The sequence below is a fragment of the Pantherophis guttatus genome, chromosome 3 (assembly GCF_059756535.1).
Source record: "Pantherophis guttatus breed Tessera chromosome 3, ASM5975653v1, whole genome shotgun sequence".
Taxonomy (NCBI): domain Eukaryota; kingdom Metazoa; phylum Chordata; class Lepidosauria; order Squamata; family Colubridae; genus Pantherophis; species Pantherophis guttatus.
Genome location: NC_142065.1, coordinates 192678831 through 192706570, shown reverse-complemented (window position 1 = coordinate 192706570; position 27740 = coordinate 192678831). Strand labels below are relative to the sequence as shown.

Below are 27740 nucleotides of genomic sequence, written 5' to 3'. Positions count from 1 at the left end.
AAAAGTGGTATAATTGCTTGAAAGATAGGAAAGAGATGAAGCAATAGGAAGTAAACAAAATGACCAAATATAGTATGATGGAAACAAAGAACAGACATAGGTCAACAAAGATCTATAGTAGATAGACAAAAGGGAATGACAAAATAAGGAAGAGTCAAAATACAAAGAGAAATGTATATTACAGTTGCGACAAACTGGACATGTATTGAAATGGGTGTTTATATGTTTTTATGTTTTGTATGTTTCATTGTTCTGTTTAGTTTGTACTTATAAATAAAAATTGAAACAAAAAAGAAATGCTTTTCAACAGAACTGCTTTTTGTAGCAGGAAAATCAATTGATATATTATGGAGCATTAATTCCTTAATTCGCCATTAATATCCCACTTTTAAAAAGTTATTTCAAGTAAGTTCAGCTGTAACTAATTTTTATAAAGAAATTATATTGGAGGAGGAGGAAGAGGAAGAAGAGGAGGAAAAGAATATCCACACAATCAAATAGCCCAAAATAAAAATATGGAGACACACACAGATATTAATCATAAAAAGTCTTGTAGAATAAAAACAATATAGACTTAAAACCTTAGCTCACTTTTTCAGGCACATTGCTTCCTGAAGAAATAGAAGAAGATATAGAGGAGATAATTTGGCTGATAGTTTCATCTTCCTTGCATCAGAAGAAAAGCCTGCTAGAAAACCCTACATTGCAACACAGTACTGACTGATTGGATTCTTTTGGATTCTTTTACTGGCCCAGTTGTGTGACTGTCAGTTTTCTGAGAATTTACAGCCAATTGCTTGGCCAACCCCTTGCCACCTCTGCACAGCCAGTCCTACAAAGAAGGAAGCCACAAGTGAAATCTGCTTTGACTTTACACTCTCTGGCAAAGAAGAGCAACAAAGATGATTATGAGGCCAGAGGCCAAGACAGTTGCAGGAATTGGGTATATCTAGTCTAGTGAAAAAAAGGATTAGGGTCAGGGGTGCTATTCAGCAGGTTCTGACAGGTTCTGGAGAACCGGTAGTGGAAATTTTGAGTAGTTCAGATAACTGGCAAATACCACCTCTGGCTGGCCCCAGAGTGTGGTGGGAATGGAGATTTTGCAATATCCTTCCCCTACCATGCCCACCAAGCCACGCCCACAGAACCAGTAGTAAAAAAAAAATTGGATTTCACCACTAGTTTAGCATATTGTGGGAACTCACTCAGCCATTGTGGTTTACTCAGCAAACATTGTTTAAATGAATCATGGCTTGAACCAAAACATTAAACAACACACTTTTCCATGGCCTTTTTTCTTTCTCTTGTTCTTTAGCTTGAGAACTACATTGTGGAAAACATGAAGTCAGAAATGGCCCAGCTGCAGCAAAACGCTGTCCAAAATCACACAGCCACCATGCTGGAAATAGGAACCAGCCTTCTCAGCCAGACAGCAGAACAGACAAGAAAGCTCACAGATGTTGAAACACAAGTAAGTAGTCACAATTCCTTTCACTAGAACATTTTGACTATGGTAAAATAATTTCCATTCCCTTTTCCTGAATAATCCTTTTTGTGACTGAAGTAGCCACAAGGAGGTGATCAGTTTGACTGTGAGCTACATGTATATTCTCTTATATAGGAAGGTAGTCAATTTTGGATTAAAACAAAAACTTTTTGAGCATTTACTGAAAAATAGTAATGTCAGAGTATTTATTTATTTATTTATTTATTTATTTAATTAATTAATTAATTAGTGTATGGCAAAATACATGGATTTATAGTTGTTCAAATGTTAATGTCAGAGTAAATAAAGTCCTAATGATTGTCCATATTTGATCTACCTAAGGCATTGACTCTATCCTAGCTGGGTAGATCTCCTTACTTTATATTTTTATAAGATTTCTGAGTCATCCTTGCAACTAATTCCATGGGTATATTCATTACATTGACCGGTGTTCAATATCTGGCCTGTATTTGCTTGAAGTCAACTGAGACGTTATTCTCACTGACGTTATCAACCTACTGATCAAAATTCTTTCCATTTTTTTTATGTGCTAGAAAAGCTAGCATTGACAGGAAAGTGCTAGAATCCTCCCTCGTAAGGATGAGGGGCTTTCTGTGGGTTCACTTACCTTCGCTACTGGTTCGCAAATGTGAGCGTATGCGCCACCTCCGCGCATGCGCAGAGCATCAAAAATGGGACATGATGACGTCCAGGCCAGTGGGCAGAAAACTGGTTTGTTTTCAGTCTGTTTTCAATTGGTCCATAATTCTGCTTTAACAGGAAAATGTCAAAAACTAATAGGCAAGTGGGTGGTGGAGAAGATATGTCTTACTTTCCAATGAATCATCTTTTTTAAAGGGCTTACTATGTTTTTAAGATAAGGAGCCATCAGAAGTGAACTTATAAATCAGATGGAAAGAAAGGACAGCACAAACAAAAAAAAATATACAGTATTCATAGATGTAGCACTACAATTTAAGGATGCAGAGGCTTTCCTCTGGATGCTGCTAAAGCAGGGACCAAAGTCTTGATGAACCAGCATTGTGATCACATCAAAATTGCCTATTTATTTATTTATTTATTTATTTATTTATTTATTTATTCATTCATTCATTCATTCATTCATTCATTCATTCATTCATTCATTCAATTTGTATGCGGCCCCTCTCCGAAGACTCAAGGCGGTTTTTGGCTATCATTTCTTAATAAAATATAAATGTGCACCAGAAACATCCCGCATGTGCAAAAATACTTACGAAGTCATAAATTCAAGCAAATTAAGATTATTTTGAAGCAGTTTTTGTTACGTTTTACAAATTCTGTGCTACTGCAGTGTGATAACAATACAAAAAAATGGAAGAAAAAATGAAAGCTGAAGCAAAGATATAAGACCAGTCCAGAGACACTGACGTCCAGGAATACTAAGGATAAATCACATGGAGGCTACCTAATTGAAGGTCATCTAAATCCTATATTCCAATATAGCCATTAGTCATCACCTACCGTGTTTCCCCGAAAATAAGACCATGTCTTATATTTTTTTGATTCCTGAAATAAGCGCTTGGCCTTATTGCCATCCGCTCAAAAGCCCGATTGTCTTATTTTGGGGGAAACAGGGTATATGTGGGTTGGCTGTAATATCAAAGAAGATAGCTCAACTTTGCTGCTTTTTCAGACTGTAATTGATTCACTGCTACATAAAAGGCTAGGAAGTCCAGACAACATCTGGTTAATTCCAGGGTGTGCTGGGAACCCATCAGAAACAGGACTAGTGTCAAAAGGGAAGAGACAGATAATTACTTAGTATCAGCATTTCAAATCCTGAAACAGTCCATTGGTCCAAACTCATTGGACATCCTTTCATTATTGTTTGTCCTTTGATTTTATCTATCAGTTCACAATTCATAATTCCTTACCCTTCTTTTCTCTTCTCTTTTATTTACAGTTTTGAGCACATGTTATCTAACAGTTGTTGTATTTTAGACTGCCTGTTTTAAACAAATACATTCATATCTGTGATCATTACATGGGCAATTACACATACCGAGTGTGTCAGATGGATACACACACAATCATTCTTCAACCTTGACCTATACATGAAATATCCTTTCCATAATTATTACTTAAAAGTATATCAACATATGGAATAACCAAGATCAGTTACACAAGGGGGAAAAAATCAGTCTAGCTAGAGATAGTGTACACATGGTGATGACAAGCCTTGTTTAAGCTCTCAGATTCTTTTGTTTTCCAGAGAAGGTCTAATAAAAAAGTTCATATGAAATAGACTTAACTTATAGGTAATGGGATATTAAAGCAGGAAATCTTTGGAACAAAAAACTTGCATTTTTGTATTTATAACCTAATGAAGAATAGAGACTACACATTATAGGTTTACACTGTATTAAAAGGAATCAAGCATATCGAAACCATTGTGGGTTGAGTCTATTCTATGTTTTAGATTAATTGACGGGGTATAGTTGCTAGTTTTCCTTTTGCAATCCCACAGGCTCAGTACGCATTGGGAAAGCAGAATTTTAGTTTAATGGCTTTCTACAGCACTTTCTCACCATTTGAAGAAAACATTGGACATGTTCAAGACATAAAACATAGATATTGCTCTCTTTAAGGTTCTTTTTTAAAGTAACACATGAAGACTAAATTGTGCAAGAGATAAAAACAAAATCATACTAGTGCTCCAATTTTTCATCTCAATGTTTTGTGTTGTGTGACAGGGTCTGAGAGTGAAGTGTAAAAAAAGGCTCAATCTGGGTTGAGGGCAAATCATAAATTGCAAAGATTGCTTGGAGGTGGGAAATACTTATAATGAAATCTACCATGGATTGCCTCTGTGACTGTGTAGGACAGACAGGGAAGAAGCTAACCATCAAATTGCAAGAACACAAGTGAGTGGTCAGACAAGGAGATCCAAACTCATTGGTAGCCTCACATTGCAATGAACAAGGAGATACATTCAATTTTGCAGCTACTAAGATTCCTGGCAAAGAGATGGGGAAGAAATAGAGGTAGTGACAGATTTTATTTTCCTGGGCTCCAAGATCACCGCAGATGGAGACTGCAGCCAAGAAATTAAAAGACGCTTGCTCCTGGGGAGGAAAGCTATGGCAAAGCTAGACAGCATACTAAAAAGCAGAGACATCACCCTGCCAACAAAAGTGTTTATAGTCAAGGTTATGTTTTTTTCAGTTGCAATGTATGGCTGTGAAAGTTGGACCATAAGAAAGGCTGAGCGCCAAAGAATTGAGGCCTTTGAACTCTGGTGCTGGAGAAGACTCCTGCGAGTCCCTTGGATTGCAAGGCAATCAAACCAGTCAGTCTTAGAGGAGATCAACCCTGACTGCTCTTTAGAAGGCCAGATCCTGAAGATGAAACTCAAATACTCGGGCCACCTAATGAGAAGGAAGGACTCACTGGAGAAGAGCCTAATGCTGGGAACGATTGAGGGCAAAAGAAGAAGGGGAAAACAGAGAATGAGGTGGCTGGATGGAGTCACTGAAGCAGTCGGCGTGAGCTTAAATGGACTCCAAAAGATGGTAGAGGACAGGAAGGCCTGGAGGAATGTTGTCCATGGGGTTGCGATGGGTTGGACATGACTTCGCAACTAACAACAACAAAGATTGTTGGCAATGCAGGCACAAAGATAGCCAGGGAAATGATTGAAACCTGTGAAATGGGCCCCTTGTCAATCAACAAGAATGCTGATTTACCATCAGTTTATCAGGTACTTAGGAGCCAAGGACATGGCAGCACAAGGAAACAACAGCCAATGACTTAATAGCCATCAGCACCTCAATCAACCAATAATAAACCACAATAAACCAGTCACCACATAAATATCATGCATAGAATATCCAAAAGAGGGTATACCCTCTGCTAGAGAGAAGTTCCTTGAGGATGAATTCCAGCACAAGTCTGAAAGCTCAGAAGACTAAACCTCTGGTCCCAGTGATCGACCCAGATTGAATCCTGCAAGATTATCTTGGGACATGTACTGTATATTTGCCTTCATTCGTGTATTAAAAGCTTTCCTGTGCAAATTGGACACGGTTGCAGGTTACATATTAAGCAATTTATGTTATAAGCAAAGACAAATATATCTTAGCACATTATATGGTCCAAGATAAAAAAGCTAGGACAAGCTAAAAATGAGGAAATAAAGTGTAAGGTATATTCATACAATTTAAATCACTATATAGTATAGCCTTCATTTCTTAAAAAAAACTAATATTGACTTACTTTGCTTCTGCTTTTCATTCATGTGTAGGTTGTGTAGGTACACTACGTGGCAGGGGTGGGTTCTACTTACCTTTAGTACCGGTTCACAATGGGGCCACTCGCGTGCATGCCCAGAAGTTTCTTGGGTTGTTGGAAAAGAGTGTTTGCTATGACCATCGTATTATTTTGACAGAATTCTATCAGCCTGTGCCCTGCTTCATTTTGTACTCCAAGGCCAAACTTGCCTGCTATTCTAGTTATCTTTTGGCTTCCTACTTCAGCATTCCAATCCCCCATAATGATGAGGACATCGTTTTTTGGTGTTAATTCTATAAAGTGCTGTAGGGCTTCATAGAACCAGTCAGTTTCACCCTCTTCAGCACCAGTGGTTGGGGCATAGACTTAGATTATTGTGATGTTGAATGGTTTGCCTTAGATTTGAACTGAGATCATTCTGTCATTTTGGGGATTGTATCCCAGTATTGCTTTTCCTACTTTTATTGACTATGAAAACTACTCCATTTCTTCTGAGGGATTCTTGCCCACAGTAGTATACCTGATGGCCATCTGAATTAAATTCACCCATTCCTGTCCATTTTAGTTTGCTGATTCCTAAGATGTCGATGTTCAGTCTTGTTATCTCTTGTTTGACCACGTCCAGCTTGCCTTGATTCACGGATCTTACATTCCAGGTTCCTGTAGAGAAAAAATCTTTACAGCATCAGACTTTCCTTGCACCAGCAGATGCATCCACAGCTGAGTGTCCTTTCGGCTTTGGCCCAGTCGCTTCACTCTTTCTGGCGCTACTAGTACTAGCCCTCTGCTCTTCCCCAGTAGCATACTGGACACCTTCCGACCTGAGGGGCTCATCTTCCAGCATCATAACTTTTTGCCTTTTGGTACTGTTCATGGGGTTTTCATGGCAAAGATACTGGAGTGGGTGCCATTTTCTTCTCCAGTGGATCACGTTTTGTCAGAACTATCTGCTATCACCTGCTTGTCTTGGATGTCCCTGCATGGCATAGCTCATAACTTCATTGAGCTACACAAGTCCCTTCACCATGACAAGGCAGTAATCCACGAAGGGGAAACGAATACTAGAAATCCTGTATTACTTTCTGCTGTTACTAAATAAGATATATCAATTAGGTATCTATATAAGGTGCATTGCATATTTTGATCAAGATGATAGTTATGAATCAGATTGCTTTTGATCTGGGTCTATCTTTAGTGAGGTCATTTTAACATTAATCTTCTTGTTCATACCTGTACCAATAAAGATTCATTGTGCAGCCTTAATTTATTGCAAGGTGTTTTTTTTGGTTGTTTGCCTTCTTCAGGTTCTTAATCAAACATCCCGGCTTGAAATCCAACTGCTGGAAAATTCCTTATCTACTTACAAGCTGGAGAAACAATTGCTCCAACAGACACATGAAATCTTGAAAATCCACGAGAAAAACAGGCGAGTATAAAACGAATGGTATGATCTTTCAACGTTTCATTCTTATAGTCTTCACTACAATCTCCAAAATGAGATTGTAGAACATGCTGGTTTTTCTCCAAAAATTTCTCCCATTATTTACATTATACTAGAACAAGTCAATCCAAATATTTCTGGAGTGCTTTGTGCATCTGCAGGGGTATCTCATCCAGAACAAGTAGTGTTATGGACATGTTCTACTTTGGACTACCACCAAAAGTTAAGAACGAAGAGAACATTTCCATGACCTTATAATTTTCTTTTTCTTTGGAATCTCTCTATTTGGAGAAGCATTTGGCTATGTTAATTGTCATCTAGGAGCCATCGCCAGAAAGCCATTTTGCATCCACTGAATGGCATTCTGAAAACTATTCAAAACCTGCTTGTTCTCCCAGGCTTTGAGATAGGATGATTGTTGGGTCCCTATGGCTTCTTTTAACTGTAGGATGCCCAGAGTCATTAAGGAGGTGGGCACCCTCCAAACTGAATGAATGAAGAATGAATGAATGAAATTTATCATGAGAAATGATGCAGTCCAGACAAAACTGTATTACTGTACTTTAATATGAGGTAGGGATACATATATATTCAAAAGGGCACTTTGTTTCTATCATGATTTGAACCGTCTCCAAAAAGGGTCAAAGTGTCCCATTTCTAAATTGGGTGTGTGACTTTAGGTAAGCAGAGCAAAATTCTGTGGTTATTTTGCAAAATAACTACAGAATTTTGCTCTGCTTACCTAAAGTAGATACACACACAGAACATGCACGGCTGCCTTGTGGAGGTGGGTTGACTTGCTCCAAGCAATATTTTCCATACCGAAACAGAATACGGTATCTCTGAAAAGTGAAGCATTTGGGTGGTGATTGTGTAATTCCCACAGTTTGTGTGAACATATAGAATGTTCTCCAGTAGCTGGAGCTACAAAAAAACCTTGGCTATGCAGGGAAAACCTGGCTAGAAGAAAAACACACATAAACCCTACGAAGAAGTAAGAAAATTGATACTGTGCCTTTACAGGGAGGATATGGGTGTGGCCTACTGATGACAGCTAACGAGCTAGAAATGGATCTATTTAGGTCTCCCACCTAGCAGTTAGAGCTTGCTAGGGTTAGAAAGGAAAAAAGCCCAGAACCGAGTAGATGTGATTCTACTGAGCTGGAGCTACAAAAAAACCTTGGCTACGTAGGGAAAACCTGGCTAGAAGAAAAACACACATAAACCCTACGAAGAAGTAAGAAAATTGATATATGTATATATATATGTATATATATATATATATATATATATATATATATATATATATATGTATGTATGTATGTATGTATGTATGTATATATGTATGTATGTATGTATGTATGTATGTATGTATGTATATGTATATGTATATATATATATATATATATATATATATATATATATATATATATATATATATATAATACATCCTTGTAAACTGCAAGTTGAAATCACTTAATTGATAATTCTAGATTAATATGGAGATTGCAAGAGAAATATGCTTCTATTTGTTACAGATCATGATTTTTAAATTCTTTGCAGCCCCTTATCTAAGAATGGCCATAGGAAGCATCCACAGTTTCTTTTGTATAACTAAATGCTGTGTTTGTGTGTGATCAGGGTGGTGTGAGCATATGACTTATCTCTATATTTGTGATACAGTTTATATGTACACTATGTGGAGAGTTTACTCAGGTGAGTGCTTGTATGTTGTATGTTGTCTGTTATATGTATGTATGTGTTTCTGCTAGCTCAAAGGGCACCTGGGGATATGTAGAGTTTAAGGTATTGAACTAGAACCAAGGAAGTCCAAGTTTAATCCTCCCTCAGACATGGAAACTAACTGAGTAATCTTTATGAAATTTAAACTCTCAGCCCAATATATTGACTAGGCTACACCATGGTGTATGTCAGAGTTCTGGGGAGAGATTGCAGGAGAAAATATCTGTATTCTGCATAGAAGTGCTGGAGGCTGGATATGTACATTTTAGGATAAAATCAGCTTTGTAATGTGTATTTTGTAATTACCATCATCATTTATAAACACCAAAATGCATGTATTTATATATACAGTAGTGGCCAAAATTATGGAAACCTTTTGGGAAAAGTGTATTTTCTAAAACTAGCTAATAACACCACTTTCTTTTGCAATAGTATCATAAAATTATATATCAATGGAAAGATAATTTAATCAAGAATGTAATGCAATAACTTTTATGAAGGATTTGCTATTAGAATAGCAGTTACAGTATAAAGAAGAAAAGTGAAACATGTAGAAAAAATGAGATATACAAAAATGATCACATCAGTTAATACTTAGTTGGGTAACCTTTAGCATGAATTATGGCCTTACAACGAATCAAGTCTTTTAGTTCTGCAGCTGTTATAATGTGAAACCAAGATTGAATGATTGCTTCTATTAACTGGGTTTTATTGCTGGGTTACTTCTGACTAACAAATTTCTTTAGTCGGCTCCATAAATTTTCAATTGGGTTAAGGTCTGGGCTATTCCCAGGTCATTCCAGCAGTGGAATATGATTATCTTGAAACTAAAAAAAGAAAAAAAGAAAAAAAAAGTGGTGTTATTAGCCATCAAATCTCAAAAATACACTTTTCCCAAAAGGTTTCCACAATTTTGGCCACTACTGTAAGTATGACCATTTCTTTCTTTTAAATATATATTTTATTTGAATTCTCCCTCCCTCATGGAGATGAGAATGGATTGGACCTACATATAACTCATCTGAAGTTGCCCTGACACTTTTCATATATCGGTTGCTGGCACAAGTCACAATTCAGAAGGTTTCCCCACTTCCCTCAGATTATTTTGGCCCTTTCCTTTTTCTGTCCTTCTCCAGTGAAAGGCAGTTGGCAAGCCCCTGTGCCATATCATGAAGATCTTTTGAAACTTATCTGAACTTAAAAAGTGAATTGCTTCATTCCACTGAGAATACTGTCGAATAGTCCTGAGGTACAAATGGATAGAGGGAGCTAACTTCTCAGTTTCTGGTCTTGTGGTTTCATGCATTTCAATAATTGAAAGGAGGAAAGACCTATCTTTGCAGAATGGTAATGAATATTAAGATAAACAACCAATGATTATAGTGTCCATACATTCCTGAAAAATGACAGGGTTAACTTGTGAGCTAGTAGTCTCCTGCTGTTTTGGATTATCTCTCCCACAGTTCTCAGTCACTGGCCATGTCATCTGAGGCTTAAGATGGTTGTAGGACATTTGTGTCTCCTGGGTAGGGCATGTTGTTAGTGTTGTGACCCAGGTCCAAGTAGGTATTATCAGACACAATCAGTTCGAAAACAAACAGACTTTATTAGAACAGCTGAGAATTAACTCATTCTCGCATAGTTCAAACTAATTCAAAACAAATTCTTTACAACACAATTCTTCAGCCTTATCACCAACCTTGGTCTAATTAGGCAACCTGCCAAAGGCTTTTCTTGGCAAAAGTTCAGAAGCAGAAGACACCAACAAGAAATAAAAGCAGCAAGACAAGAAATAAATCTATCAATGTTGTTTTCCGACAAAGAGCCCAAGAGCCGTTGCTGGTCTTTTAAACCCTATGGGAGGGGCCAATCATCTCTTGGCCTTATTCATGGGGCGTCCTTTTTGCTTTAACTGCTCTTGCCTTCTGGCAGCTCTTTTCATGCGTGCACTAGGAACAGGCTCCTCCTGTTCCTCTGACTCTCTGTTGTCAGCCTCTGGAGGCTCCAGAGTCCGCACATCACTCCCAGATGGCCCTGGCCCCATCTCTGCCTCTGATGCAGAGCCCTTATCCGGGCCTTCCCCAGCCTTCAGGACTGGCCTATGTTCTTCCTCAGCCTCCTTATTGTCTGACTCCGCGGCCAGCTCTGCAGGCTGCTGGCGGACCACAACAGTTAGTATCGCAAAACATTTAGCCAATGGAGAGATATCTAAGTAGCTTCGGCTAACATGGCCAAGATCCGACCAACTCAACCCTGTATATTGCCCCATTCCCTATTATCTGTGTATTTTTTTTTCTTTTGATGTATCCTTTTTAATTAGAATGGTTGAAAATTCTAATTTTTCAACCATTTTTCTTCCTATTTTTGAAGTGGTAATCCTTCAAAAGCCATAGTGTAAAACTTACAATATAGTTTAAAGTTTCCAAAAAGATGAAAATCTCAGTCTGGACTTCCTCTTTTTTTGCCTCACATTTTGAAACACTAGAGATCATCAAGATCATCACCATTTTTTTAAAAAAACTAAAATCTGATTTGGAAAGGTTATGCTTCATATAATTAGGATGAAAAAATGCTCAAGATAAAGGAAAAAAATGGTATTAAAAATTGGCAGAAGACATTTGAAACATGTAAGTATAATGTTCTGCCTCCTTCCTTAACATTTTTCATTTTAAAATATTGTGGAAAGTAGGAGGCATTATATGCTGGATGCTGTTTAAAAAGTAGACATCACTACCATTCACAAACTCTGCCATACTTCTTATATCAATACACAGTACATTGTAAAAAAAGACATTCTGTTGGAAAACTCCACAATGAATAAAATGCCATTTTTAAATAACTTAAATAACTGATTCGAACAACTTCCCACTATATCTTGTTCAGCTTTGTTTTAGCATGTGGTATGAACATATGCTAAATTGGCCCGTTAGACTTATAAGCTTCTGCTGTGCAGCCAGATTTGTATTTATCATAAAATATCTAGCCACTATTTGGACCTTTAAACCTGATCTTACAATTATGAAGGGAATGTAATGGAACAGAATGGAACAGAATGATGTCTTTGATCTTATTCATATAGCTAGTCAGTCCAGGATATTCATTGTTGAACAATCTAAGTTTAAGGATAAACCTATTGTCATATGACTGAATAAGGAGATATAAAAGTAATGATTTCATAGCTACTGTTAGGTATTACACCATGGTCTGGAGAACTACACTGGTGTCTGACGTGTGCATCTCTCTTTCAGTTTCTATGTGGTTTTCATTTTTCCAATAACATAGGAATCTATATTTCTGTAGAAAGCAGAATATTAAATATTAAATCTGTAAGATAAAGACACATTATAACTGTACAAAAGGGAGATCTAACCCCTTTCCCCTCATTATTACTATATCTTGGTGCTATATGAAGTTGACAGCTGTTAGTATATTCCTTTAGTAAGACCTTACAATCTGTATCCATTGAAGTGTTCAAAGTATTTTTTTAGAATCATTGTACCGTGTTTTCCCGAAAATAAGACCCTGTCTTATATTTTTTTTGAACCCTGAAATAAGTGCTTGGCCTTATTGCCATGCGCTCAAAAGCCCAATTGGGCTTACTATCAGGGGATGTCTTATTTTGGGGGAAACTGGGTGATATTTTTTTAAAAAAATTATCTCCAATATCGTTAGCAGATTTGTTGATTCAATGCTCTCTTTTGCTCTCTCTCTCTCTATACACACCTATAAGCTATAATACATGACACCAAAGGTCTATGATAGTAAATGAACAAACAACATGTGGATGTTATTATATCCCCAGACTCAGTTAAATGACCCATGTTTAAGGCATTTTGCCACAGAACTGTTCTCCAAAAGAAAAACAATAAGAGGACCCTTGAGATGTGTGTGAATAACACACATCTCAAGGCTCCTCTTATTGTTTTGTGGAGAATGAGGGGATCTAAAATTAAATCTTAAATAACACATAGATCTCTGGCTGGTTAGTGCATGGATATAACATTATTTTTGGCACACAGAAGCAAAAGAGTAGTCAGCAGATGAGAGATACTTACAACTTCCTAACCAGAACCAGGAAGATTTTACTACTTAAATCTCCAACCAGGGCCAAATGGAAAGTTGGCATGGGGAAGGTTTTTATGATCCCAAGTTTTTATACAGCTATTGGGCAACTGCTGGAAATGCATCCCCACAACCAATAGTGAAATCCTGGAGCCATATTATGAAGGCTCTTTTGTTCTCTGTCACCTCTGTGATGATGAGATCAGGTGACTAGAAATAGAGCTGATGCTTACTGGACTTAAGCCCAAATGCAAGATGAATCTCATAGCACTCATCTTAAAAGTACTATTCATAGAGCTATATTCTTCTCCAACTTATATGTTAAATCTGTACTGGACAAGAATTCCCAGTTTACTCATGGAGTGTATGAACTTTCCTTCCTAGTCTCCCAGCTGCAATTCCTTTTCCATTACTTGACTCCATAATGGTTCTCTTAACCACAGGAAGAAGGAAGACCTGACCTTTTAAACTTTTATTCAGTGAACAGGCAAGCAGGGCAGAAAAGAAACATGGATTTATACAGGAAAATGTATTTTTTGAGAGGAAGAAACATCTTTATTTTTATTTTATTTATTTATTTATTTATTTATTTATTTATTTATTTATTTATTTATTTGTCAAGCATGTATTAGATAACAGATACAAGTATAAACATGGTTATGATTACATGAAATGGATACGAATAAAAGGGGACATTAGGACAGGGACCGTAGGCACGTTGGTGCGCTTATGCACTCCCCTTACAGACCTCTTAGGAATGGGATGAGGTCAACAGTAGACAGTTTAAGGTTAAAGTTTTGGGGGTTTGGGGAAGAAACCACAGTGTCAGGTAGTGCATTCCAGGCATTGACCACTCTGTTACTGAAGTCGTATTTTCTGCAACCGAGTTTGGAGCGGTTTACCTTAAGTTTGTATCTATTGTGTGCTCATGTATTGTTGTGGTTGAAGCTGAAGTAGTCATTGACAGGTAGGACATTGTAGCAGATAATTTTGTGTACTACGCTTAGGTCAGACAGAAGCTGGCATACTTCTAAGTTGTCTAAGCCCAAAATTTCATGGCATAAGGTATTCTGTTGTGAGCAGAAGAGTGGAGGACTCTTCTTGTGAAATATCTCTGGACTCTCTCAATTGTATTAATGTCCAATATGCAGTGTGGGTTCCAGACAGATGAGCTGTATTCGAGAATTGGTCTAGCAAGTGTTTTGTATGAAGTTTCAGCTCCTAATTTGTAACTCAGCTGTATACTAACTAAAGTCTTGTCTCTCACCAATGTCCCAGGTTCCCTACCTTACCTGACATCAGTAGAAAAAAACAGACATTGCTCAAAGAGATATTTACTGGCTCTTGCTCCTTCTTGTCTCCCTTGCAAACTGCCAGACAAACATAAAGAATAAAGTATATGATAAATTAAAATGTTCAGTAAGCAAACAAAATCCCATAAAGAAGTTCAGGCATGAGTCATGGCTGACTGAAGATGTTTCCATGAAATATCAGACTGGTCCTATGAATTTCTCTGGAGAAAGAGAGATTGAAAGATCATCCACAAATTCTCTAAAAGTAGCTACTTGCAAGGAGACCATGGTGCCTTGCAAGGGTTGAGTAGATGACAACTTTACTCTCAACAGTGATGGACCAAAACTAGGGAAACTCATTTTGTAATCATTATTTTTGAATGATCAATTTAACCACTTAGTGGATATTAGAGACGTTCAAACAGCAAGCTTGATTTGATGCCTGGTGAGTTTTACCTTCTTGGGATTTAAGAAACCTCAAATAAAGTCTCAAAAATTTACAATTTAAATTTAATTACACAAGCAAGCATCCCATTCAAGGATAACAATGAAGAAGGGAGTGGATGTGGAGAAAAAGAAAATACTATGTTTCATCTTATATGTATAATAAAATAATATTCATTTTTGTGCATATTTTTCCCCACTGTTATTTATTAGATTTATATGTAATATTTCTCAAAACATGTGAACTTACTGCTAACAAAGAGCTGAAAACGATAAATCAGATTAAATCTTTCAGCATTCTATATCAAAGCGAAAGAAGGCAAAAGAATAAAATAAAACAAAATACAATAAATTGTAAAATTGAATTATACGAAGGACTACTTTGAGTTTTATTTTTAAAGGAAGTTCCTTTTTGGAAAATACATAAGCTAGCTTCATGGAAAGAATGCTGGCTGGGTGAAATATGATGTGGGTGTCACTTCTAATTTTCTCTTTGGAAGAACCTTTGTATATTTTACTTTGATTACCTCTTTCAAATCATTTTTCATTTCCATAGTCTCTGAAGACATTATGTACCTTATATAACCTTGCATTTGGAGAGCATGGAGGATGCTATCATTCTTCTGACATTATACAGAGAAACTAAATCGCTTTAGTGAAAGCAGTTTTTCTTAAGTTAAAATACCTTCAACCCCTAATACAGTGATGGCTAACCTTTTTGCCGTTGCGTGCCAAAAGCAGGGGGAGCATGGGGGGTCACGCGCACATGTGCCCACACCCATAATTCAATGTGCCCCACCCCCCACACATATGTGCATTACCCCTCCCACACTCCTCACGCTTTTGCCACGCGATGGCACGTGGGCCTGGTAGGCCTGTTTTTCACCCTCCCCAGGCTCCACAGGCTTTCTAGGAGCCTGGGGAGGGCAAAAACGGCCTCCCCCCAGAGGCCCTTTGGAGGCCAGAAACGGTCCGTTTGCCGACTTCTGGTGGGACCAGAAAGCCCAAAAGTCAGCTGACTGGTACGTGTATGCGCACTGGAGCTGAACTTGGGCAATGCTCACGTGCCCACCAATATGGCTCCGTGTGCCACTTGTGGCATGTGTGCCATAGGTTCGCCATCACGGCTCTAATACATATATGTGTATAGATAAAGAGAAAATATTCTCTAAAGGACTTGGCTATAGTCCTCATATATGAAGAGAAATGAAATCTTATATCATATGACCATATTTTCCATAGATTCCATAGAATTTGCGGTTTCATTTATAAATTGTCCTCTTAATAAAATGTGTTGTGCTTTGTTTTGTTTATGCTTTTAATTTTCCATGTGGTTATTGCCATTCTAGTCATCTTTATTCTCTGCCTGGATATTAGTTTTCAGTTGGGAAGTAATCCATATTGCACTGTTAAGTGTCAGGTTATAGCCAAAGCAGAACAGCCGAATGGAGCAGACAGTGGAGAATATCCAGAAATAGGTCTGGAGAGTGTTTGTTCACTGGATTTTTGGATGCTAGGGGTACCAGTGGGGAGGAGGCAGGTAAGAGGCAAGCCACTTTGTGTGTGTGTGTGTGTGTGTGATGCCTTGATATTTTTTGAACCCCCTGCCGACATTCTAACTTCAAATATTTTTCATTTGAAATTCCGTCCGTTTTTTTTTTTAAATGAGGCTCATACAAAAGTTTAATAAGTTTGGTTTGAGATACTTTAGTTTTTTTTAAAAAAAATACTAATCTGAGATATTATCATCCTACCTGTCAACGACTACTTCAGCTTCAACCACAATAATACACGGGCAAACAATAGATACAAACTCAAGGTAAACCGCTCTAAACTCGATTGTAGAAAATATGACTTCAGCAACAGAGTGGTCAACGCCTGGAATGCTCTACCCGACTCCATTGTTACAACCTCAAACCCCCACAGCTTCAACCTTAAACTGTCTACCGTGGACCTCATCCCATTCCTAAGAGGTCCGTAAAGGGGGCGTGCATAAGCGCACCAGCGTGCCTACCCTCTCTGTCCCACTGTCCCATTTATTTGTACTCATTACCTGTGCTCATATCCAGGTTTATACTTATACCTATTATCTCATACATGTTTGACAAACTAAATAAATAAATAAAATAAAATAAATAAATATCAAGTGGAATAAAACCATGAACAGGGTAACCAAAGTATATACGGATTGTTTCCTCCCCTCTTCTGTCAAAGCACTATAAACCTGGAATTGTCCACTGAAGGTGGTAGGGTACAGATTTAGAACCAAAGAAAGAAAAAACTTTAACTTTTATTAGACTTCTATACCGCCCTTCTCCCGAAGGACTCAGGGCGGTGTACAGCCATATTAAAACACATAAAATTTACAAAATTTAAAAACCATTAAAATCAAATATACAAAAATTTGGCCCACAAATTAAAAACTAATATACACCCATTAAAATTCAGAGAAGAAGAGACAAGAATGAAAACAAGTAGGGATCTGTGTTGCTATATTTGTAAATGTTTTGGATTGAAGTATCCTAGAGTTACCTCTGTTACTACAACTCTAGTAGCAGCTCCAGTACCTGCCAAAGCTATATTTTCTAAAATATAGGGGGAAAGGTTATTTTTAAATACCAGGTGTTTCCATTTGTGAACAGCTTAAAGTTGTTTCTCTGCTGTTGCTGAGTTTTGATTATTATTATGACTATGTATAGATGTATATGCCTTACAATTCCCAGTTACTTGGGGGAACTTTATCCCTTTAAGTTATATAGCATCTTTTATTTTGTTGAGGGTTTGTTTTATCTTTGAGCAATATTTGTGAGTGAATCATGATCTACATACACATAATTAAATAATTTTCTGCAGTGTGTTTCTTTCTCTTTCTCTCTCTCTCTCTCACACACGTGTGTGTGTGTGTTTTGTGTGTGGGAATAAGAATAGGTCTTTTGCAAAGCCAGATTTTTGAAGACGGGTGATAGGTCAGAATCAGCTGTATTTAACCAGTTTCCTAGGTTGAGAATATGTTTGGGTGGCAAACAGTTCAGGAAAGCTAGGTCCGACACAAAGAGATCTTGATCCATTCCACATGCATGATCTGCACTCTTCTCCAACTCCTGCAACCTATTCATACATGCTAAAACAAACATGTGACACTGAAATGTGTTTGTTTCCCCAGTCTATTGGAACACAAGATTCTTGAAATGGAAGAAAGGCATAAAGAGGAACTAGATACGTTAAAAGAGGAAAAAGGGAACCTGCAAGTTTTGGTGTCTCGTCAAAGCTACATTATCCAAGAACTTGAGAGGCAACTAACTAAAGCAACAACCAATAACAGCATTATGCAGAAGCAACAACTTGAACTCATGGACACAGTCCATAGCCTGGTCAGCATTTGTTCTAAAGATGGAGGTAAGATGGTATTAGTTTGAAAAATAAACAGGAATAGATTGGTTGAATGTCTTTAGTGCAATGGATGACTTTATTCATTCCAGTAAATAATTTCCCAAACTAGTTAGTTGAAAAAAAAGGAACAAAAACATGCCTTCTTCAGTATTTCCATTACTAATACCAATGGTCTGTGAGGATTGATATTGATGATTGTAGACCAGCAACATTGGAAGTAGGTATATAAGTTCCCCTTGAAAGTCTAAGAGCTAAAACATTTTATTTGTTTTCCTTAAGCATATAAAATCCTTTGATTTGACTACATTAAAGTGGTGCATTTTGGGGTGGAAGGAGAACAAGCCATTGCTAACGTGTTAATCAGGAACTAGTCTGTTAGTGTGAAATTAGAACATTGGATGTCGGGTTCCAAAACCAAGGAAGATATTGAGGTCTTCTTAAGCAGGTTTCTTTATTGTTCCTCATCTATAGAGAAAATTACCAAATTAAAGCAGACTAAAAAAGGTAAATGTAAAGGTTCCCCTCGCACATATCTGCTAATCGTTTTGACTCTAGGGGGCAATGCTCATCTCCATTTCAAAGCCGAAGAGCCAGCGCTGTCCAAAGACGTCTCTGTGGTCATGTGGCTGGCATGACTAAATGCCAACGGCGCACGGAACACTGTTATCTTCCCACCAAAGGTGGTCCCTATTTTTCTACTTGCATTTTTTACATGCTTTCGAACTGCTAGGTTGGCAGAAGCTGTGACAAGTAACGGGAGCTCACCCCGTTACGCAGCACTAGGGATTCGAGCTGCTGAACTGCCGACCTTTCGATTGACAAGCTCAGCATCTTAGCCACTGAGCCACTGCATCCCTTAAAGCAGACTAGTTTGCACCAAAAATATATACTATGAGAACTGTTAGAGAGGAGCAATCTTCTCCCTCTTTCTCTCACATAAACTATCTAAATTTGGTGGTTTCTTGCTGCTCTGGAATGTACTACCTTCCCTCCTGAGAACCCAGACAACTTTCTATCATATTGGATGAGGCTTGCTGGTTCTTGAGAAATTGTCTGTGAATGCTGATCATTTTCAGAGGATTTTTATATACGCCAAGCTTGGGTTGAACATTGAAGTTTGACTCTTGCCGTTTTACAGATTGTACAGATCAATTGGTCTTTAGTCTTTTGCTCATCTATATTCTTATTCTGGCAGTCATTTTGGCAAATCGATCCTGACTACTCAGACCAGTGTGGGCAACCAATGGATGTCCTGATGTTGTTGAAAGAAAAATGGCAGCAACTGTAGCTAACCTGGCTAACAGAGGTGGTATTCAGCTGGTTCGGATAGGTTCAGGCGAACTGGTAGCACCTCTGCCCTGGTGCTATGCTGTCCTATTTAGGTACATTTTTGAGACTGGACGCATGCACAGAAGGTGCATGCATGGCGAACTGGTGGTAACAAATATGAAACCAACTGCTGCTGGCCAATACTGAAGTGCCTCCATTTCCTAGCCTGATAAAAATACGGATCTCTTTTATTCAAGTACTGCACTCCTCCTGAGTCAATTGGGCCGAGTCTGTTGGTATCTCCCAGGCCTAGCTTCCACTTTTTGTTCTGCATTGTATTTTTAAACTGTGGTTAAGTTGAATTTTATCTAATTAGAATTTTAAAATAATATATTCTATAAACTTGATTATTCAACATTATTGTAATGGATGAAGGAGGCCTATACCATTCTGAAGTTGAGAAAATATCGGTCTTATCTTAATTTTCTTCAAAAGTATTTGAGGTGAGCCAGCAGTAATCTTATTTGTCTATATCTCATCACAAGTCTGTTTGATCAATGGTCAGAATAATAAAAGAAAAAGTGCATTATGGCAAGGTCGCATAGATTTTTTAAACTGTGAGTGAAAGTCTAATAGAATACTGTAAAACAAAATTCACCATGGGCATAAATATTTATTCTTTGTTACACAAATCTAAATTTGTAGTAATATATTTAGATACTTTAATAGCAACGACACTAAATTTAGCTTCATTAAATGTGATATTAGGCTTATGGTCTAACAAGAGAAAAGCAAGATAAACTTATCTGATTTTCGTATCTTGTATTACAAGGGAGAGATGAGAGATTACTTTGATAATACGAGCAGTGCACAAAATATGTTGGGTGGTTTTTTTTTTATCAAGTTTGAATTGTGGTGATAGATTTTTCTGAAAAAAGGAATTTTAGCTAATCTACCACTGAGAACTGCTGTAGGTAAAAGATCATGTCTGGTTCTAAAAAAGGATTGCTGCTGAGTAGGGGATATAAGTGTGGTTGAAAATCTACATGATTTCCATCTAGGGTATTTTAAATGAGCTTTGATAGTTGTAAACTAAATTCATTCTATTGTTTAGTATTAAATAATCTGGCTTTGTCCATTTGACAGGTTATTTTATATTCTAAAGACAATAGCAGGCTAAGAGAGAGGCTGAAAAGGGCACAGTTTTTGAGGACTAATAGATACCAAGACCTTTGAAAGTGATTTGTCAACATTAAAAGGATCTATCCTGCTGGGGGAAAATAGCATTTGAGCCAAAAATTAAATACGAGCAGCCATGCCTTTACCTCTACTTTCAGTTATTTTTCTTACCTGAGGAATGCATTTCATACACATTTTCATCCATGGAAAATTGATTGCATAAACCTAGAGTGGACCGTTTCTGGAGATTCATAATCAGAGAATTGGCCTAAGTGTCTTCCATAAAACATCTGGATTATAAACTTTGCCTCAAATAACTGAAATGCAGTAAGAATATGTTCCTGGCCTTGAAAGGACATGAAGGAAACACTAGGTAGCTCCTGAGCTCTTCAGGGCTAATTGTTTCATGTAATCTATATGATTTTTCCCAAAAACAATAGCAGGTAGGACCAGCGCTAAATATTTCAAACTCTTAAATTGTTCTATTTCACTTCTGAAATAGTCTGCTTCAGGAGTGAAATGCTCCCAGTTCGGACCGGATCGCCCAATCTGGTAGCGATGGCGGCGGATGGTTCAGAGAACCGGTAGCAAAAACCTCATGCCCAGCTGAGCCGCACAATCATCAGAGGCTTTTTTTATTATTTTCAAAAGCATTTTTTCTACAACCTCTTCCGATGAAAAAATGCTTTAGTTAAAAAAAAAAGCCTCTGATGATCGCGCAGCTCAGCTGGGATCGTCAGAGGCTTTTCAAAGCATTTTTTTCTGCAACTTCTTGGCCGAAGAGGTGGTAAAAAAAATGCTTTGAAAAGTCTCTGACGATCCCAGCTGAGTTGCCTGATCGGCAGAGGCATTTCAAAGCTGGTCTGCTTATGTTTTTTAGGCTTTTTAGCAAAGAAAATGAAGTAGTTTCATTCAATACTAATTAATTGGGTTTTTTAAAAAATAAATGCTGAGGTTGCTCTAAGTCTACTGATATCTCCTTTTGGTGTGCATGTAGTGCTTTTAGACTATATAAGATATGTGACCCATCTCTGAAGTCTGAAGTCCACAAATAAAGACACAGAGTCAAATTTTCTAAGAGCCATTGTTATGTTGATCTGTTTTATATTCCGAGTCATGCTCATTAGCTTCCATTGGTGGATGACAAGTTTTGAAATACTATTGGAAATAAATATCATATGACTAGATCTATATCCCTTATTCTTTGAAGACCCAGAATGTTCCTTCTATACTGTTACTGTATACCAGTATTTAGGTTTTTTGTTGACTTTAATTTGGGATTTCAGACAATCGGGAAACATATATCATTCAATAATAAATATGTTATCATCAGGTAGACAAAAGCATTTAACAATAATGCAATGGAGAATTGGAATCCTCATATTATAATTTTGAACAAGGGTGCTCCTGTTGATCATATTTAGCCAATCCACAATAGCCAATCCACATTTTATAACATGAATATAATTCAGTTCTTACTATATAGCACTGACTTGAGAAAAAACCTTTATAAATAACTTCACTGAATTTAAATTATCTAATAGACATTTAGTGCAGTGGTGGGTTTCAAATTTTTTACTACCGGTTCTGTGGGTGTGGCTTAGTGGGTGTGGCATGGCTTGGTGGGGAAGGTTACTATAAAATCTCCACTTCCTCCCAATCAGCTGGGACTTGGGAGGCAGAGAATAGATGGGGGCGGGGCCAGTCAGAATTTTTACTACCAGTTCTTCGAACAACTCAAAATTTCTGCTACCAGTTCTCCAGAACTGGTCAGAACCTGCTGAAACTCACCTCCGATTTAGTGAATATAAATGGGTGTATTCAGTGGTGGGATTCAAGTAATTTAACAACCAGTTCTCTGCCCTAATGATTTTTCCAACAACCAGTTTGCCAAACTGCTCAGAAAGTTAACAACCTGTTCTCCCGAAGTGGTGTGAACTGGCTGAATCCCACCACAGGGTGTATTACAGAGTAACACTAGACAAGATATATATGCAGAATGTTTTACAATGCAGAAAGGTTATCATGCAGTTTGTGGTAAGATCATATATTTTTTAACTAATTTATCAAATATTTTTCAATCCTTATTCTTATTTCAATTTATTTCAGTTTACTTTTCTGTTATCGTTTCTTGAATAAACTGTATCAAGTAATATATTTTCCCCAATTTTCATAAGTAATCCCCAATTTTCAGTTGGATAAACATTACCAATTCTTTAACGTAATATACTCAATAATCTTTGCAGGATTTTATTTCAGTGACCGCTAATATAACATCAATGTCTTGTCTCTTTAACTCGAATAGCTATCACAATTTTAGTGACAGCTGAATATTGTATTTGATATGCTATACCACATTGTTATATATACAACTTAGATGTAGGAGAAGGAGAGGCAGAGCCTTGGAGTAGACTTAAGAGAGGAATCAAACAGGAATCATTACAATTCCACAAGCAGTCCAAGTCCAGTTGCTCTTGAATTCTGTTAACACTTAAAAGTAAAGGTAAAAGTTCCCCTTGCACATATGTGCTAATCGTTCCCGATTCTAGGTGGTGGTGCTCATCTCCGTTTCAAAGCCGAAGAGCCAGCGCTGTCCGAAAACATCTCCTTGGTCATGTGGCAGGCATGACTAAACACCAAAGGCGCACGGAACACTGTTACCTTCCCACCAAAGGTGGTCTCTATTTTTCTACTTGCATTTTTTACGTGCTTTCGAACTGCTAGGTTGGCAGAAGCTGGGACAAGTAACGGGAACTCACCCTGTTACGCGGCACTAGGGATTCAAACCACTGAACTGCCGACCTTTCGATCGACAAGCTCAGCATCTTAGCCACTGAGCCACTGTGTCCCTTTCTGTTAACTCTGACCTAGTGCCAATTTAGTGCTGACTATTAGTTGAATAGATTCTTGTGTATAGGAATAAGCAAAAAATCAGTTTAACTGGAACTTAACACAAGGTCCTGATTTCTCCCACCTGACATTAGAAAACTTCATTCCAAGACGTTTCTTAGAATTTAATTGATGAGGTGATTCTAAGGAATAATTATAATAATCAGACTTGATCAGCTACATCACCAACCTATCTTCAATAAAAAATGGGAATCATCTGCAAAGTAATTAGTAGAATGGTTACTGAGATTATTCAAAAACACAAAGAGGCCAATTTATAAATAATTATTCAATTTCCAAATTGATTATCTTCTTCAGGTTAATTAACTTTCATTCAGCATTTAACAATCCCTATACAATAGTTTTGTTGACTTGGTGGCTTTCCAAATATGTTTAGACTCCAGCTTCCAAAATTACCAGCCAATTTCTCCAACTAAGAATGCTATTGTTCTAGTAAAAATGCATCTGATATTACACTGGAGAGAGCTGATATACTTATGCCTGTCTTTGTTTTCATAGCTCTTCTGATACCTTGTTTTAAAGACTCCAAATCATTATGAAATTAAATGGCTATGGAACAATTTTGGGCAAAGCATTATGCTGATTGTTATATTACTTTGAGTGTGTAGTTGGAATTTTCTATTTGATTATGGTCTACTAGGAAAACCAATATGTCCTAGGAACACCTTTTGAACCAGAATCATCTGTAGTGGAAGAAATTGAAATAGGGACCTGTCATTTTGTTTGAAGACTTTATGTCACTCTTGAAAAGCCAGAAGTTCCCAGCTGTGTGAAAAGCTTTTTGTGAAAACAAACTCAAAGCAAAATGCAAATGTTGTGTGCAATGGAGGCTAGGAAGGTGACTCTTCTGAGATGATTTATGCAGAAAATCTAAAGAAGTCACTAAGAACTATGCAGCCATTTCTTCTATTCAACCAGTAGTCCATCTAGCCCAGTAGATGCCTACAAGGAGGTATTTCCAGGCTTCAGAAAACTTTACCTTAGAGGCAGTTGTAAAATCCATTTTTTTTACTACCGGTTCTGTGGGCGTGGCTTGGTGGGCACGGTGTAGCTTGATGGGTGTGGCTTGGTGGGCATGGCAGGGGAAGGATACTGCAAAATCTCCATTCCCACCCCACTCCTGGGGAAGGATACTGCAAAATCTCCATTCCCACCCCACTCCAGGGGAAGGATACTGTAAAATCTCCATTCCCTCCCCACTCCTGGGGGAACGATATTGTAAAATATCCATTCCCAGCCCACTCTGGGGCCAGACAGAGGTGGTATTTGCAAGTTCTCCGAACTACTCAAAATTTCTGCTACCGGTTCTCCAGAACCTGTCAGAACCTGCTGGATTTCATCCCTGCTCAGAACCAGCTATGTTGGCTGGAGAATTCTTGGAGTTGAAATCCACAAGTCTTAAAGCTCCCAAGTTTGAAGACCTCTGCTTTACCTAGAGAGCCCTAGGCCTGAACTTAGGACCATAAGATTACAAAGCACATGCTTTCTCACTGAGATATGTTTTTCCTTCCTGAATGTCCAATTAATGACTACAGTTTTTTTCTCTCTCCACGAAAGGATATTCAGCATGGAGTCTAAGCTAAAGCTGCCTGTTGACCAGCAGACTTTTTCTTGGGAAATGCCTGCTGATGGGGGTGGCTGGTTAGGGCCCAGCTGTGGAGCATTTGGCAAGCGGCATTGTAGTTCAATCCAGGTGCAGTGGACTCTTGGCATAGGAAGCCCTTTGACTTGGTTGGAAAAAAAAAGAAGAAATGGCTCCATCCTGGAGTAATTACAGGTTGGCATTTTGCCAGCAAAGCAAACATCGTCCTTTGTTCACATGCTCATAGACCCAGAGTGTGAAGTGGAGAGAAAGAAAAAGCATCCGATTCCTTAAAGAACATCAATCGCTTGCAGCTCAGTTTCACGCCAGGTTTAAGGGAAGAAAAGGCACCTGTAAGAAAGCTTTTGTTCCACCACACCATGCTGAGAAACTCATTTGATATCAACACAAAAGGAACAGTGAGACCCTCATCAATCCTCCCCCACCCCCATGTAACTTTTCTTCATGGGGCTGTTGTTTAAAAATATCTAAAGAGGTAAGATTTGAGCAGATAAATGCTTTTTCAGCCCAGAGAAATATTAACTGTAAAAAAATTAACTGTAAAAATTTTGTGTGGGAAAAGAAATTGGCCAAAAGTCATACAAAAGAAGGCAGCTATTGTATGGGACTGGAGTATTCTTTCCTCAGGCTGCAGTCCCAGGTACATTCCATATTACCTGGCAGCATGAGAGAACATAGTGAATACTGGGTGATGGGTTTTAGCTTCTGGGAATGTATTATTTTATTTTTATTTGTTCAACTTGTATGCCGCCTTTCTCCGAAGACTCAAGATGGCTTACAATGCATTTTTAAAAACCATAAATAAAAACATTAAAAATTAAAACATTAAAAACAATTAAAACCCATTAACACCATTCATGGCCGGATCTCGCCAGATCGCAACAGTGACATCAACGGCCCCAGCCTGCCAGAAAAGCCAGGTCTTCACCGCTTTTTGGAAGGCCAATAGGGTGGGGATGGTCCGGATCTCAGGAGGTAACTGGTTCCAAAGAGCTGGGGCAGCCACAGAGAAGGCCCTCCCCCGCGACCCGCCAGCCGGCACTGTTTAGCTGACGGGACCCAGAGGATACCAACTCTGTAGGATCTTACCGGTCACTGGGAGCTATGCGGTAGAAGGCTTGTGTTGAAGGGGAAGGAAATTGCAAAATCTCCATTCCCACCCCACTCTGGGGCCAGCCAGAGGTGATATTTGCCAGTTCTCTGAACTACTCAAAATTTCCGCTACCAGTTCTCCAGAACTTGTCAGAACCTGCTGAATTTCACCTCTGTAATAAACTATAAAAAGCATTTTAGTAGAAAGTTGATTCAATTAAGTTGATTCATAATCAGTTAGAAGAAGGATATAATTGAATAAATACAAGGAGTTATGAGTTATACGAATTTCATCATTAGTATATATGTTTACTTAGAAGTAAGTTCACTGAATTAATTGCGATTCATTTTCAAGGTGTAGCTTTTTTGCCCATATCCCTCATGTGATGATTAGTCCAGTATCCTCAGCCTGAGATGATAGGGTCCACAGGTGACCTCCCACAAGTTTGGAAGTAGCCCCAGGGTTTTCTCCAAAGGTTGACTCCAACTTCTGCCACTGTAACATGCAATTTAATAGAAAATAGAAAATAGAAAATGTGAAGTGCATGTTAAATCATCAGATAAATTGTGTTCAGTATGCAGCTCATTAACTTTGAAGTATGGCCTCTAGTATTTCACTTGAAGGCCTCAAACCGTTCTCAGCTTAAAAAGCTTGTACACTCCAACTTTAGTTTAAGTTTAACTATAGCTTTAAGACAATTAACAGGCGAGTCACATTTTTGAGTTGCTCCCATTTCCATGCCTGTCATGTAGAAATGGAACGGAGACGCTTCTGTTCAGACTATGCTATTGATTTCTGCATCAAGTTGCTGTTGATGTCTAGAAGACTGCCAGGAAAAGTAAACTGGCTAACCTTGTCACTGGAAGAAATGCCACAATTGGTTGAAGATTTGCTGTGGGTTATTACTGCAGATGTCAATATCATATTCATTTTCTGTTTTGCAGTTTTGCTAAAGAATGCAAAAAAGGAAGAAGAGAAGCCATTCAGAGACTGCGCAGATGCATACCAAGCTGGTTTTAATAAAAGCGGTGTCTACACAATTTATGTTACTAACATATCAGAACCTAAAAAGGTAAAGAAAAGTATGTGTTTCTTTTTAAACATTTAATCCATTCAAATATATGTTGTGCAAAAGTCAGGCAACTAGAATTGGCCTTTGGTAAATATCACTCTGCTTTTCATTCCTGCTGCTGCAAGAAATACACAGAAATGACTTTCTCTGTAATTCCTTTTTTGCACCATGTCTTGGAAAACCTGGAAAAATTGCAGGGGTAGAATAGGTGGGTGGAACTGTATGGATCTTGTATCTCTCATGGAAAAAGACTTGAAGACAGTGGTGAAACCCTGCTGGTTCTGTCCGGCTTGTGTGAACTGGTAGTGGCGGTGGTGTATGGTTCAGTGAACCGGTAGTGGCGGCAGTGAAAGGCTCCACCCACCCGCCCAGACATCGTTACTTCCTGGTTTTAACCAAGAAGTAACCCATTTTTGACCCTTTGCGCATGAACAGAAGGCTTTGCACATGCACAGAGGGTCAAAAATTGGATATGATGATGGTG

General features: G+C 38.1%; 1 protein-coding gene across 1 annotated transcript in view; it reads left to right on the top strand.

The window, feature by feature from the left end:
* ANGPT1 (angiopoietin 1) overlaps nt 1-27740 on the top strand; it is a 145845-nt gene that overhangs the window by 69647 nt on the left and 48458 nt on the right. Inside the window, exons 2-5 of the mRNA XM_034422183.3 lie at nt 1316-1471; nt 7063-7184; nt 17904-18136; nt 27129-27256. Of these exons, the coding sequence (XP_034278074.1) occupies nt 1316-1471; nt 7063-7184; nt 17904-18136; nt 27129-27256 (639 nt within the window). The remainder of the gene's footprint in view (nt 1-1315; nt 1472-7062; nt 7185-17903; nt 18137-27128; nt 27257-27740) is intronic.